At 39.8% G+C, this 14,447-nt stretch overlaps 1 protein-coding gene across 2 annotated transcripts in view; it reads left to right on the top strand.

Annotated features, from left to right (window-relative positions):
* galnt2 (UDP-N-acetyl-alpha-D-galactosamine:polypeptide N-acetylgalactosaminyltransferase 2) overlaps window positions 1-14,447 on the top strand; it is a 115,826-nt gene that overhangs the window by 47,611 nt on the left and 53,768 nt on the right. For both annotated transcript variants that reach the window (XM_059357291.1, XM_059357300.1), the window contains exon 2: window positions 9,305-9,392. In XM_059357291.1, coding sequence (XP_059213274.1) covers window positions 9,305-9,392 — 88 coding nt within the window. The remainder of the gene's footprint in view (window positions 1-9,304; window positions 9,393-14,447) is intronic.

Raw genomic sequence — 14,447 nt, 5'->3', positions numbered from 1 at the left:
TGCAGGTGCTTTGACGTACAGCAGTGCTGCTCCTGACCTGTCAGACATCATGCTCTCACCGGCCCTTTTAGTTTCCTCACCCTGTGATATAGTCAGTCAGTGCATTTACATGCACAGTTTAATCGAGCTCTGCTTTAAAAAACGATATTGGCATCTGTCCTTGTCCCAGTTTACATGCAACTGAGATAATCAAATAACTGACGGGAACGTGTCCTCCTCCTCAACACTGGGTGGTGATATGCGCCGTTTCAGCGGGATAATATGGCGGCCTTTCCAGTTGACCTCAGTTTGACACTTTGTGCCGTCACTACTGACCGGATAATGTGACCGGCTAATGTGCCCGGCTAATGTGCCCGGCTAATGCGGCCGGCTAATGTGACCGGCTAATGTGACCGGCTAATGTGCGAGCGGCTAATGTGACCGGCTTTCTTGGATGTTTTTGTTCCGGGGTCATACATGCCGGCTAAAGTCTTACTCTGACATTAGTCGGACTAACACATTTACATGCACTTCAGTTGTCCAGGTATAGTCAGATTAAGGCAATAATTTGTTTTTTTCAAGTGTCATGTAAACGTTCTGAGAGACATAAAGAGCACACAAATGGTCCCTCCTTCTTTAATGAATTTAAAGTCTTTTTCACAGGGTGTGCATGATGCTTGATGCTGCCGTGCGAAAACTAACAACAAAACAGGGACACAAACACCCACGAGAGTTGTAAGGTAGCACAAACCACGAAAACAAACCAACCGCCATGGGAGAAATACTCTACAAAGGCAGATCAAACAAGTCTAAAAGACAACCAAACTAAAAGGAGCTATACATAAAATTGATATTAATTTATAACATTATTTATTCAAAGTTATGACATTAATTTCAGCTCCTGTCTCACTGACCACAATGAGCTGAGTGTGTTTTTTTTTTAAGTTCAGTGTGTCTTTTTGCCTCTGTGTTATGACTATGTGTCAGATCAGATGGCAGACGAAGCAAACGGCTGGCAGAATGACGCATCAGAAGAGAGAGACAAAATATGTGACAGACAGACAGCAGGGAGACAGAAAGTTTGAGGGAAAGATAAGGGGAAGGAGAAAGATGACGATAAGTAAGGGAGAAAAAAATACATAACAATAATACATAACAAGCATACATCCAGAGCCAGGCTAGCTTTTTCCCTTTCGTTTCAATTCATTATGCTAAGCTATGCTAACCACACAGAGAATGACATCAGTCCTCTTGGTATCTTGCCCTGTAAGAAATGTAATATTTTCCAAAATGTAGGTTCAGTTTACAGTAGTAGACATCTGAGCGGGAAAAAGTAGGAAAACTGGATGTTAAAGGGTTAACACGCATTCAAAACACAGCTGTCTTCAGTTTTTAAATGCCTTTTTACACATGCAGTCTGTCCCTGAAATGTTCTGCAACATTTCCTGCATGTTATCTTGACTGAGTGGGAGCAGGGAGATATGTTCAGGGGAACGCCTACAGTATAAATGACTCACCTCAAGACCTGAGCACAACTCCAGACAGTGTCACAAGGTTGTTCCCCTTCCATACATGGTTGCTTTAGGCTTGGGGGTTGATCCTGGGTAAAGGATGCCAGAGACAGGACAGGACATAGACTACACAATGGACTAGCTGCTTCATCATTTGGTCATAAACAACTCTGTGTGACTTTTTTACGGTTAAGTGTTTATGCTGACATTGGCACCAGAAAAAACAGCTCCTCACATGTTCCTGAAAATAATAAGATCTTTGCCGGTGCTAGATGCAAATGTTCCTCAATAGAGCCCTACCCGACCCGTATATCACTTTGGCGGATTTTATCACTGATATTGACCTATATTAGTCAAGTCGGTTTCTATCAGCATCGGAGTAAATGTTTTCTGATGGGGCGTCAAAACTAAAACCTTTCTTATACCACTTTTTCACCAACACCAACGTTCTTCTTTTGCTGGACTGGTGCTGGTTCTGTTGTTTTTTCCACAGGCTCTAGAGCCATGTCATTTTGTCATTGTTTACGTCTGTATACGTTTCCACTTTCCGCAACTTTAATAACAACAATGGCGGACTACATCGTCTCTTTACACATGTTGCTCCTGGCTTTGCGAGCCCACATTGGCATCAAAACACGACATGTACAGACGTTCGTTCTGCTCGTCTTGAATGCAATGGACGGTGATTACCATCTTATTAACTTGTTGACTTAAGATGTTAATGTTAGCCTTTGTTGTAAGCTAACGCTAGCCTCCTTACGCAAGTCCATATCAATCATATTGTAGTTAAACAAATCAAATACAATGAATGATGCACGTTTTAGTTGGTCTTGTTGGTCTGAACAAGACCAACTGGCCCTGGAACTGCCTTGGTCGAAAATGGGTATTATAGAACATACAGGAAACAATGCTTGGGGTGATTTTGAAGTTGTGTCATATATATCATATGTCATATATATACACGGTGGTGTAGTGGTTAGCACTCTGGCCTCACAGCAAGAGGGTTGCTGGTTTGCCTCCCGCCTGCGGCTCTTCTGTGTGGAGTTTGCATGTTCTCCCTGTGTCAGCGTGGGTTCTCACCGGGTACTCCGGCTTCCTCCCACAGGCCAAAAGCATGCATTTAGGTTTACTTAGGTTTAATTGGTGACTCTAAACTGCCCTCATTCACACTGTAGGTGTGAATGAGTGAGTGATTGTCTGTCTCTATGTGATAGTCTGGCGACCTGTCCAGGGTGACCCCGCCTCTCGCCCAATGTTGGCTGGGATTGGCTCCAGCCTAGTAGACCCGAGTGCGGATAAGCAGATAAGGGTAATTAATGAAATATATAGTGGATTTCATTATGTATGTATAAATGTATTTATGTTATGTATGTACGTTATGTATGTATTTTTATTTATTCTAATACTTCTAATAATGTTCGAATATCTTTAATGTTAATTGCTGATAAAGTAGGCTGTGATAACTTTGCTTTGGTACACAATCCAGATGAAACGAGTACATTTTCATTCCAACTCGAACATTAATTTTGTTGGTCACCATACCAGTAATCAGTGACTTTTCCCCTCTAAAATTGACATCACTTAAAATAATCCACACACATTGGTTGGGCTCTGTATGTCGTGCATGTGCCAATAGTGAAGTTCACTAGCAGGTAAACAGAGGGCTGGCTCTGCTTGGTATGCTCCACCTGCACTTTGATTGTTTACATATATTGAGGCTTTGCAGCAGGAGCAGGCTAGGTAATGTGTGTTGTACCCAAATGACAGAAGGAAACCATGTGACCCTGTGACTTGTCCTTTTTTACCCTCCTTGGCAGTGCCTGAAAGGTTGTCCTTGTAATTCAGCAGTAACTGTGTGAACGAGGCTTAATCCTCTGGCTGCCGCTCAGACACTGAGGTGTGTGTTGTTTACCTCTTTTTTGTGTCCCCAGTTTCAATCAATCATGTTTGTGTTTGGAGGAGAGGCAGATCCAGGCTGGGGCCATTATCACTAAGAGCTTTTCAAACCCATTCATGTGATGTGAGTTATAAAAATAGCTCCCCAACATCTGCTCTCTGCTTACCCTTTTAAATCATATTTCAATCAGCGATAAGTCATATTTATAGCAACCATTTGTTGATCAATCACGCGTTCTGGCCCTTAAAGCGCTGCATTGTTCTCATCATGTCCTAACACTTTCATGCGCTTTGATGGACTGCAATTCCCATAAATCACAGGGAGCTTTAGACAGAAAGCTAGCAGCACAGATGCAGCTGGAGAAGTTTACCATTACTTTTCCCCATATCACTCTTCTTTCCTTCTTTTCATCACGTTAAATCCCCATTACTGTCTATCTAATGTTCTCTCTTTCACTCATTTCCCCGTCACTTCTCTTCACCTGTCTGCTCATTAAAAAAAGTTAAATCATGAAGTTTTGCACTTAAATGAGTAAAAGTGGAACCAGGAGCTGCAGTCATGAAATAAATATTTGGCATTTACAAACCCAGCAGGGGAGAAGAGTTGCTGAGGGTTCCCAGGCCTGGCTCTGGCTCTGGAGCCTGTCCAGGCTGTACAAGCACACGAAAGGCGTGGGACTTGAAACAGATTTTTAATTCCCAGATTGAATTTAACATATTAACATTTTTAAGACATTAAAGTGAAATCTGTGCAGTCAGAGTGGTGTGCATCACTTTATTTTGACGGTCTAATCAGTAAACTCGTAGGTATTCAACAGGCTGTTGGCTTCAGCTGTCTGTCATTTAAATGTTCTTCTTATAAATTGATTGTAAATTGAGAACGGCTGCTCCAACTTGTACCTATCAAAGGCCTGTTGGTAGACTGTCAGCAGGTCTGAGTTACACAGAGCGGCGACCATGGAAGGAAATCCATGCTGTTGCACTGAATGTCATTGTTTTTACAAAATAAGATCATATACTATTAGTTTAGACTTCAACGCTGACTTTAAATGATGCAATGCACATATTTAGCTGATTTGCAGCTAAGCTAATAACATTAAGTGTTCCAGCCGTTACATTTATTCCCTGGCTGCAGTGACAGTGCAGAGACAATAAGAGCACAGATGAAGACCTGGAGCCACTGACCAATCAGAGCAGACTGGGCTTATTTAGGGCCCCGTTTACACAAGGATGCTTGCAGGTAAAAACAACAAAATATTTTATCAGAAGTGTCTTTCGTTCAGACGGGCACTCTGTTTTATTTAACATTGTGCCCATAGTATACACTTAAACTGGTCGTTTTTTAAGGGTGTCATTTCTTAGGTGGCTACCATACGTTAAGCTGTTGCCCCTCTGTCTCTGCACACTGCTGAGCTTGGTAAATGGTAAATGGAGTGCACTTATATAGCACTTTTATCCAAAGCACTTTATACTACAGACTGCTCTCAGGCCCCGTTTGCGCGAGGACGCTTGCGGGTAAAAGCGACAAAATATTTTTTCGGAAGTGCCTTTCGTTTAGACGGTGACGGTGTTTTTGGGGCTTAAAAACGCAAAAATGTGAAACCACCCTGCAGAGTGTAAAACTGTAATCCGCTCCTCCGTAGCGTGTCCGTCTACACTGCCAAGACACAAAACTCTGCTCAGATCTGCTCACGTCACGTACGCGTTTACATCACATACATGCCCCAGTACAGGGAAATAAACAAACGTGGGATTATTTCCATGCGTGGGACCTTCAAGCTGCTCTGGCAGCTCTAATAAACTTACAGGAGTCTTTCCACCAAATGTACAGGATATGTACAGATAGTATTAGTGAACAGAGAAGGATCTGGAATTACCTCTATCACATTTTGGATGCACCAATTGGTGGGACAGCCTTTCAGACAGGCTGAATACAGGTGTATCAGACAGACAGGACAAGGAAAAATTTGTTTTTTGGACATTAAAGCATGTAAACATTTCTCATAGAAACCATTGGCAGTGCACGTGTGACCGTGCCCTGTCCCAGTGTTTGATCACCACCATCATTGTTGTTGAGGCGTTACACACAGAGACACGGCTTGTGTGTGTGTGTGTGTGTGTTGAAGTCACATGACAAAAAAATGTTGAAATCATGGAAAAAAGGTCAAAATGAGAAAAAAAGTCGAAATCATGAGAAAAAAGTCAAAATAACGAGAAAATCGTCAAAACAAAGACAAAAAAGTTGAAGTCACAAGAAACTGTCAAAATGACAAAAAAAAGTTGAAATCATGGAAAAAAGGTAAAAGTCACGAGAAATGATTCAAAATGAGAAAAAAAGTTGAAATCAGTTGTTGTATTTTGAGGGGTTTGATGACAGTGTGCATCATATAGGTGTAAAGTAAAGGTGTCCTAGTACTGAAGATGTTTAAAGGGGAAATAATGTTAAATAAGTTATTGATGCTTCAGTGTCATGATCCTGCTATCAGCACACTGGCTCACTGTCACACTATCATGACTTATTGGGGCTTATTCTCTGAAGAGAACGGAAATGATAAATGTTATTAATAAACACTGTGGTTTTCCTGCTATAACAAGTCAAAATGTCTCCAGTGTGTGCAGCTGCATTGCTGTGACCACTGACACAACCGTCTCTCTTTAAATCATCTGCAGGAAGTCACGGTTATTACCTGGACCATATATTAAACACACCATTGGCCTTATTTAAAAGTCACATAATGAAACCATGAATTTTTTAAGACTGTCTGTTCTTCTGTGAGGGCTGCAGGCCTTGTCTATAAAGTTCAGTTGGAAGGTGTCTGTGTCTGTGTCTGTCTCAGTCTCTGTCTGTCTGTGTAGAGTTGTTCTGATTCCGATACCAGACACTATCATGTCGGAGGTGTGGCAATATTTCACACTGGAATCTCCCACCAGTAAGACCCCGACATATAACATGAACAATGATAAAATCTCAAGGGGTGGCACAAGTGTTTCTAATTTTAACACAAGCAATTTAATTAACCACCTGAAGACGTGTCACCCTAAATAGCACGACAAATTTTCTAAAACAAAAGGGAAAAAGAAGGACAAGCCACAGCAGCAAACTCTGGAAGCTGCCTTCCAGGGATGAGAAAAACTCCCCAGAGACGGCGTAAAAGCAAACAAGATAACAGACAGAATCCTGGAATCCTGTTGTATACAATGTGGGATTACGCTGCTTAATGACCACAATAACCACAATGATAATCATATCACAGTCATGCAGGTGTCTTATGATATTTTTTAACATACTGGTATCGGATCGGCCGACACCCACAGCACAAGTATCGGAAAAGGTATTGGGAGGGAAAAAATGGTATCGGAACATCTGTGTGTGTGTGTGTGTGTGTGTGTGTGTGTGTGTGTGTGTGTGTGTGTGTGTATGTGGGGAAGTGGTGGTCCTCAAAAAACAACTCAACGATCATGGTCCTCACAACTGTATAAAGACATGTATGTGTGTTAGTGGGGAAGTGGTGGTCCTCAAAAAACAACTCAACGATCATGGTCCTCACAACTATATAAAGACATGTATGTGTTTGTGTGGGGAAGTGGTGGTCCTCACAAACAACTCAACGATCGTGGTCCTCACAACTATATAAAGGTGTGTGTGGGGAAGTGGTGTTCCTCACAAACAACTCAACGATTGTGGTCCTCACAACTATATAAAGGTGTGTGTGTGTGTGTGTGTGTGTGTGTGTGTGTGTGTGTGTGTGTGTGGCATTAAAGTACAGACCTGACATCAGATTTGTTGTTGCACATGAAGCTGCACATGAGCACAGGTGCTTTGGGGAGTCTTTTCTCATGAGGACTAGCGTTTCCGTAACACTGTTTCTAAATAAAGTGTCTGTGAAGCAGCCAGGCATGTAAAGAAGCAGAGGAAGCTCCATGAGGCTCAGAGGAGACGGAGAACATGACGGATATGTGATCTGATGGACAGAAACACTGGACTTACTTTATTGGGTGTCTGTTGGCGCTTCAGGGTCTTAAAATCATGTTACGGTGGTGTTTCTACTTAAAAGAGCCTGTAAAATGTGACAGACTCACATCCCTGTGAAAGATGTCAGCACAGCAAGGTTACAATAGTTTTGGATTTTTCATTAGTTTTAGTTTTAATTTCGTTGTGAACTTTTATTTTCAAATTCAGTTAGTTTTAATTAGTTTTTCGAATGAGTTTGCTAGTTTTAATTTAGTTTTTATTTTCTGAAAATGCTTAGTTTTAGTTTAGTTTTTATTAGTTTTCGTGTTAGTTTTAGTTTTTTTGTAATGGGCTATGTGTTGGGTGCGAGATTCTAAGAGGTCATAATAAATTTTGCCTTTATTTCCTTTGGTTTATCCATCTTAGCCCCAATAAGGTTATTAACTCTTACAGTTCTGGGTGTTATGAATTTTGGTTGGAGTGTAGACATCCCAGTCTCAGTAAACATATTTACCATGTGTTCCTGCATGTTCACTAACCAGCAGCTGTTTAGTTGGAGCTAAATAAATACATTTCATATCAACCGACAAGGATTATGCAGTGTTTCCCCTACATGAATTCTGCAGCCGCTGCTGGATTTTCAGTGCCGCCGCAAAAAAATTTGATTTGTAATATCACGGTTGAATTGAAGACTTTCACAAATAAGTTGACAAAGACAAAAACGAAGGACATTTTAGTTAGTTTTGTAACCACAAAATACAGTTTCAGTTAGTTATCGTTTATTTAAAAACTCTCGTTTCTATTTTTATTTCAGTTAACGAAAATGTTTTTTCTATTCCAGTTTTTGTTATTTCGTCAGATTTCATTAACTATAAAAACCTTGCAGCACACACACACAAAGTTTTTCAGTGACACACAGCAGTGAAACACATGAGAACTAAAGAGGGACAGAGGCGGTTTATCATCTCTGTCTGATCAGCAAGAAAGGTGAAAGATTTTATAACCAGCCCAGAAAGCAGAGCCATGAAAAGTTTCAGTTTGAAGAGTTGACCGGAAAATGTCAGAAAGACAAAACAGCCCGACGAAACTAAAGTCCGAGGCCAATTTGGAGCTTTATTCCACTTGAAAACGTGTCCTGTTTCCTCTCCCAGCCTGTCAAAGTGAGTTTCAGCAGTGAGCTTTCGTTCTCATCCTACACTGAGCGCTGCCATCTGACTGTTCAAACACTCAGCTGTCATGAACACATATAGAAATTGATTTCATGTAGGTTTTAATATAGCAGTTGTGGGTGTTGGACTGGGTATAGTTTTCCTGCAGATTGACGCACTGAATCTGGCACACAGTGAAATGATGTGCAGGAGTCACAGAAAACAACAGCAGTTATTTTGCTACTTGAAATGCAAAGGCCTAAGAAGCATAAAACATGGAAAAAATGTGTGAAACTCCATTTTCTCCCCTTCATCACTTCTGAGTATGAATGAAGTGTTGAATAGTGTCTGGTGGTCTCTGATGTCACGCTATGATTGGCTGTCCTCAGGCAGCAAAGAAAACCGATCAATAAGCATTTTGGAAAGGCTGAAGGTGAAAGGGAGCTACAGAGCAAATAATAGAGTTGGACAATAGTTTTCTGAATTCAAGGGCAATGGACTGGACACAGAATGAATGGCGCTAATTACTGTGCCTCCCAATGTATCGATCCAGTGGGTTTAATGGCGACAGAGATGGACCCAAGGAGGCATCGCTCTGTTATCTGTCTTTTGCTGTGAATAGTGAGGGCATGATTGCACTGTTTCTAAAGGCCCTGTTGGAGTGAATGAGTGAATGGAAATGGATAAAAGGGAGAAAAGGAGAAAATGGATGTTTTGCCTCCAGAACTCTTAATGGACACACACATGTCAGATTGTTGTCAATGGCTCACACTGAAGTGGAAATAAATCAAATAAATGAATGTGTTTGTTTGTTTCAGGATGATTGGAGCTCCAGTGACTTGTCCAGTAGGAGCAAAGCTCACATGTCTGACGACAAAACTCACAGCCTGGAGACTCTCCCCCCAGGTAGGACACTACACTACCCATCATGCACCACAACCACACTGTGGAGAATTACAATAATGACAGAAGTTAATAAAACCAGTGCAGTCGCTGTTGAAGCAGGTGCAACATGCAGTTTTGTGCAGAAGTGCTCAGCCACACAACTTTACTGATGTATGTGTGTTCCAAATCAGCCGTCATGATTTATTGGTACTTAAATATTAGGACTGGGACTCGATTAAAAAAAACCCAATCTAATTGATTAGAGGCTTTGTAATTAATTAATCGAAATTAATCGCATTTTAATCGCATATAAATATTTGACCTGAGAACAGTGAGAAGTAATTTTTTTCACATGGATTTTTAGTATACCACTGAATAATGACTGAATACATAAGCTTAAGCAACAAAAATATTGTTTATTTTTGTTCAAGTCCAACAGATCAGTGCAATTTGTAGCAATAGCATATTTAGAAATATAGTACATTTCAGAAATTCAGGTAGCCTATAGGTTAACTATAGTACTTTGCTTTTTTAAGTAAAACACAACACTTATATGCAAATTCCTTGTTGCATAGCTTGCACACAACCAAAGCGCTCTCATCAGCTTCTTCCTTCATGTTCACTGTGGTTTGTTGTTGTCTGAACTCATGAATGCTAGTTGGTGCTCCAGTATAATTGGTCCGCCTGAAACTCATCCAGTGAGAAATGTTCCGCGGTCCAAAAATAAGTGCGATTAAAATGTTTTAATGCGTTAATTTTCGTGTAATTAATTAATCTTAATTAACGTGTTAAAGTCCTGGCCCTAATAAATATACGTTTTAAATGAAACAGTTCAAACTTGATCTATTCAAATCAGCTTAAACTTTGCTTTTGTAACTGTGTAAAACAAACTGTTCAATAAATGTGTGTATAATATTGGTGTAGATATTTGTTTAATATAATATAATCATGATTGATGAGTAATTGAAGCAATGTGTTGCAGCATGAATGGGATGTGTTCAAGACTGCACACACAGCTGATTGGGCTTCTAATGTGTAGCTGCAGTGATGCAACATTGTTCTTGGACATTACTGAGGTAGAAAATATATTCAGTGGCTAACAGTGAAGTCACTGTGCAGCAAGGTTATTATAGTTAACGAAAACTAGCGAAATAACGAAAACTAGAATTGAAAAAACATTTTCCTTAACTGAAATAAAAATAAAAACTAGAGTGTTTTAAAAACGATAACTAACTTAAACTGTATTGTGTGGTTACAAAACGAACTAAAACTAAACTAAACTAAAATTGTAGTGAAAATGTCCTTTGTTTTCGTCTTTGTCAACTTTTTTCATACATAATCCAGTGTTTCTGTTTCTCCACCGCTGAGTGTGTGTATTCCTGTTTTGTGGGCTCGATTGAAATTACTGTTATGACACCATATTGGCTGTAAAGAGCACCTTCTCAGCTTTCAGAAAACATTGGAATTTTCCCGATAGCACAAACCGCTTAGTTATTATGGTAAAAGTGTCACCGGCGCAACACTCTGTTTTCACTGTGTGCAAGTGAAAGTCTTCAATTCAACCACAAAATTTCTAATCAGTTTTTTTGCGGCGACGCTGAAAATCCAGCAGCGGCACCAGAATACATGTAGGGGAAACACTGCATAATCCTTTCTGGTTGATATGAAATGTATTTATTTAGCTCCAACTAAATAGCTGCAACCGGGTCATTATGCCTCAAAACTGTCCACTCTGGAAACAGGAGCATCCAAGGAGCTAGTTTGAATAGTAAAAGGAAAGAGTTTTTTGTCTTTTAACAAAAACATTAGCTATCAAATTTAGATTTAGACACATTGAAAATCCAGATTTTTGACCAGGATCTCCTTCCTCAGTGTCTGAAGAGGTTTCAGTGTCTCATTATTGTGCTGAAGTCATCCCAGTAGTGAAGCATGTGCATGACAGGCACAGAGGAAATGGTTTTGGTTGTGGAATACTTTACAGTGTGGTAACACAGTGGCATAGTTCTCTAACCAGCAGAGCATGAACGCCCTCAGTCTCTTTAACCGTCCCATGTTTAAATAACCACAGACAGGAGAAGACAAGTCAACACAACCAGCTGTGGGAAATCTGTCCAATGTTCAATCCATTGAAGCAATCAGAGCAATCCAAAATAATTCAAGAGTCATCTTTAATCTCGCCACAAACCCAGCTATGCATCTCCAATAGGGTTGACAAAAGTATCAATACTCAAAAAAGTATCGATACTCAAAAAAGTATCGATACTAAAGCGTTGTATCCGGATACGATACTCATTTTCAAAAGTATCGATTTTTTTTATGGTTAAAAAAAATGCACATCATGATATTGGCAACTTTCCTACTTCTTGATGTAGTGGCGTAAGGTTAATATTAGCTAACAATTAAAGTTGTTTTAATCACAAAAAGCTACTTACTCTCTGTCGCTAAACACATGCAGCTTTCAAAATAAGAGCACAGTGTGTTAACAGAATCCACCACAGAACTTACAAGAAGACTGTCAAAATAAGATGCCTTAAATAAAACATACAAGAACCTTTATTTTCCTTTACAAAATGTCATTAAAATATGCCCCCGAAACCCCTAAATGGATATTTTTATTATTTGCTCATACTCTAAAGTCAAGAGTAATTTTTTTTGTATTTGGCAACTGTTGAGATTTGCACTTCACACTACATTTTAGATTTTTATTTATTTATACAGACAAAAAAAAATCATATTTTCTATATCTTTTTAAGCATTTCGTAATATCGTCAAGAATATCGTTATCGCAAAAATAGCCTGAAATATGATATTCTTTTAGGGCCATATCGCTCAGCCCTAGGCTAATGTCATGTTAATGATTATAAACAACTTAAATAAATAAATCAGGCACGTAATATGCACATATTAGGTTAATTGAAACAGTGTCAGTATACATAAGCATAGATTTAATAAGTTTATATAAATGTTGGTGACTGAAAAGTGTTATTTTCTCTCTTGAAGTCCCAGAATGAAGCAGAGAAAAGTCGACTCATCAAGCTTTCCTAATATTGTGCACAGCATACAATCTCAAAATATTGTTCTAATTGTTATTGTTTATTACATTTATTTATTTTTTGCACAACCTCAGAACTGAAGCTTGTTATCATAGTTGCAGTTTTTTTTTGCACAAATGTTTTTTATTATAAATATTTAACCTGTGGTTCTGTTCATTTTTACATGTTGCATTTTTCTTGTTAATAATTTTGGGGTCTTTGTTTTTATCCTTGTGGTAAAATGGTATCGAGTATCGAATATTTTCCTGAGTATCGGTATCGAGTTGAAAATTTTAGTATGGTGACAACCCTAGTCTCCACCCAGGCTCTGAGAGACGCTGTTCCAGTGTTGTCGTGTCAATTTTGACAACTGCACTAAGTTAATGGGTGAGCTGGCCAAACACAAAGCACTCAATACTCTGTTCAGCAAGTTTTATTAGCACATTCGTATTCCATACACCGCACAATCACGAATGGCTCTTTCACAGTACAACAAAGTCCCATACACCGCTCGACTTATATCTGTTGTAGTTCCCAGCATTGATTCTTCAGCAAGTCTCAATGTGGTCCTATCTTCCTGCCCTATACATCACATCAGGACAGAGCCCACTGAACCACATGTTCCCCTCAATCATGGTGTTATCAGAGTTTAGTTCACAGTTCGAGTTCCTACAAGGCCTAGCGTCTTGAATATCAAGTAGGTCGCCGCCTACTTCATGTCCCACCATGCAGGAAACACCAAATTTCCTTCACAGTGTCCATCAGTGTGGAGCAGAGCAGGAGAGGCTCAGCAGATTCTCATTCAGCTCTCATCCTCAGCCCCACTCCAAGCCGCCGCCCCTCCTCCACAAGCCCCTGACCTGCCAAAGCTGAACACACACTCTCTTATCTGATCCAGCGGTGGAAATGGAATCCAATTTGAATGTTGAAGTGGGGGCATTTCAACTTCAGGGTCACTTTACACGATTACAATGACGGCAGCGTATCACAGCATCGCCCACAACACACACAAACACACACAAGAAGAGGAGGGAAAGTGTTGGAATAGAAATGGAGAAGAAGGAGACTGGGAGAGTGAAGGATAAAAGGAGAATGGGTGATAAAGTCATGAAAGAGAGAGAAGCAGCTCAGGTTGTTCAGAATGTTCTTTCTAATGTAAATAGTGCTACAGTCTCTGTGTGCCCTGCTTTAACAATTCACTCCAGAAGGTGGTTAAAAAATCTAAAATCCTGGATGTAAAACATTTAAACATGGAAATGCACCAAGTTACTTTATTACAATGAATATTTGAAGAACTGTTTTTGTCAGAGTGCTTCCTTTTTGTGCGTTTTCATTCTTTATTCAGGACGAGTTGACTCAACATGCTTCTTGCTCCTGTAGAATCAGACACTAAGTGACGAATGGGGAGAAGAATTCTGAATTTGGTTCGGTATTGAATGAGGGCGCTGGAACCAGCAGCTATGTAACGAATATCTATAGATATGTCGGGCAAGGCAAGGCAAGTTTATTTGTATAGCACAATTCAACACAAGGTAATTCAAAGTGCTTTACATACACATTAAAAACAGCAAGACACAATTGAAAACAGTGAAAACAGTCAATTAAAACAGGGAAATGGAAATAAAAATACAAATAAGATAAAATAAGATACAGCAGGTTAAGAAAAAAGATAAAATAATAAAAAGCACAAGTCAAACATTGCGTAGTTAAAAAGTAAGGGCAGTAGAGTAGAGCAGATAAGTGTTAAAGTTAAGAGTACGCTGCAGTAAACAATAGTGTTTTTAGTCCTGATTTAAAGGAGCTGAGCGTTAAGGCAGACCTCAGATCTACAGGTAGTTTGTTCCACAGGTGAGGAGCAGAATAACTGAAAGCTGCCTCACCCCGCTTAGTTCTTGTTCTTGGGACACGCAACAAGCCAGTTCCAGATGACCTAAGGGGCCTGAATGCTTCGTAGAGAGGTAGCAGATCAAGCTTGTCATTTGGTCCGAGACCATTCAATGCTTTGCAGACCAGCAGTAAGATTTTAAAATCTATTCTCTGACTC

Source organism: Centropristis striata, chromosome 2 (genome assembly GCF_030273125.1).
Source record: "Centropristis striata isolate RG_2023a ecotype Rhode Island chromosome 2, C.striata_1.0, whole genome shotgun sequence".
Classification (NCBI taxonomy): Eukaryota; Metazoa; Chordata; class Actinopteri; order Perciformes; family Serranidae; genus Centropristis; species Centropristis striata.
This window is presented reverse-complemented; position numbering and strand designations above follow the sequence as displayed.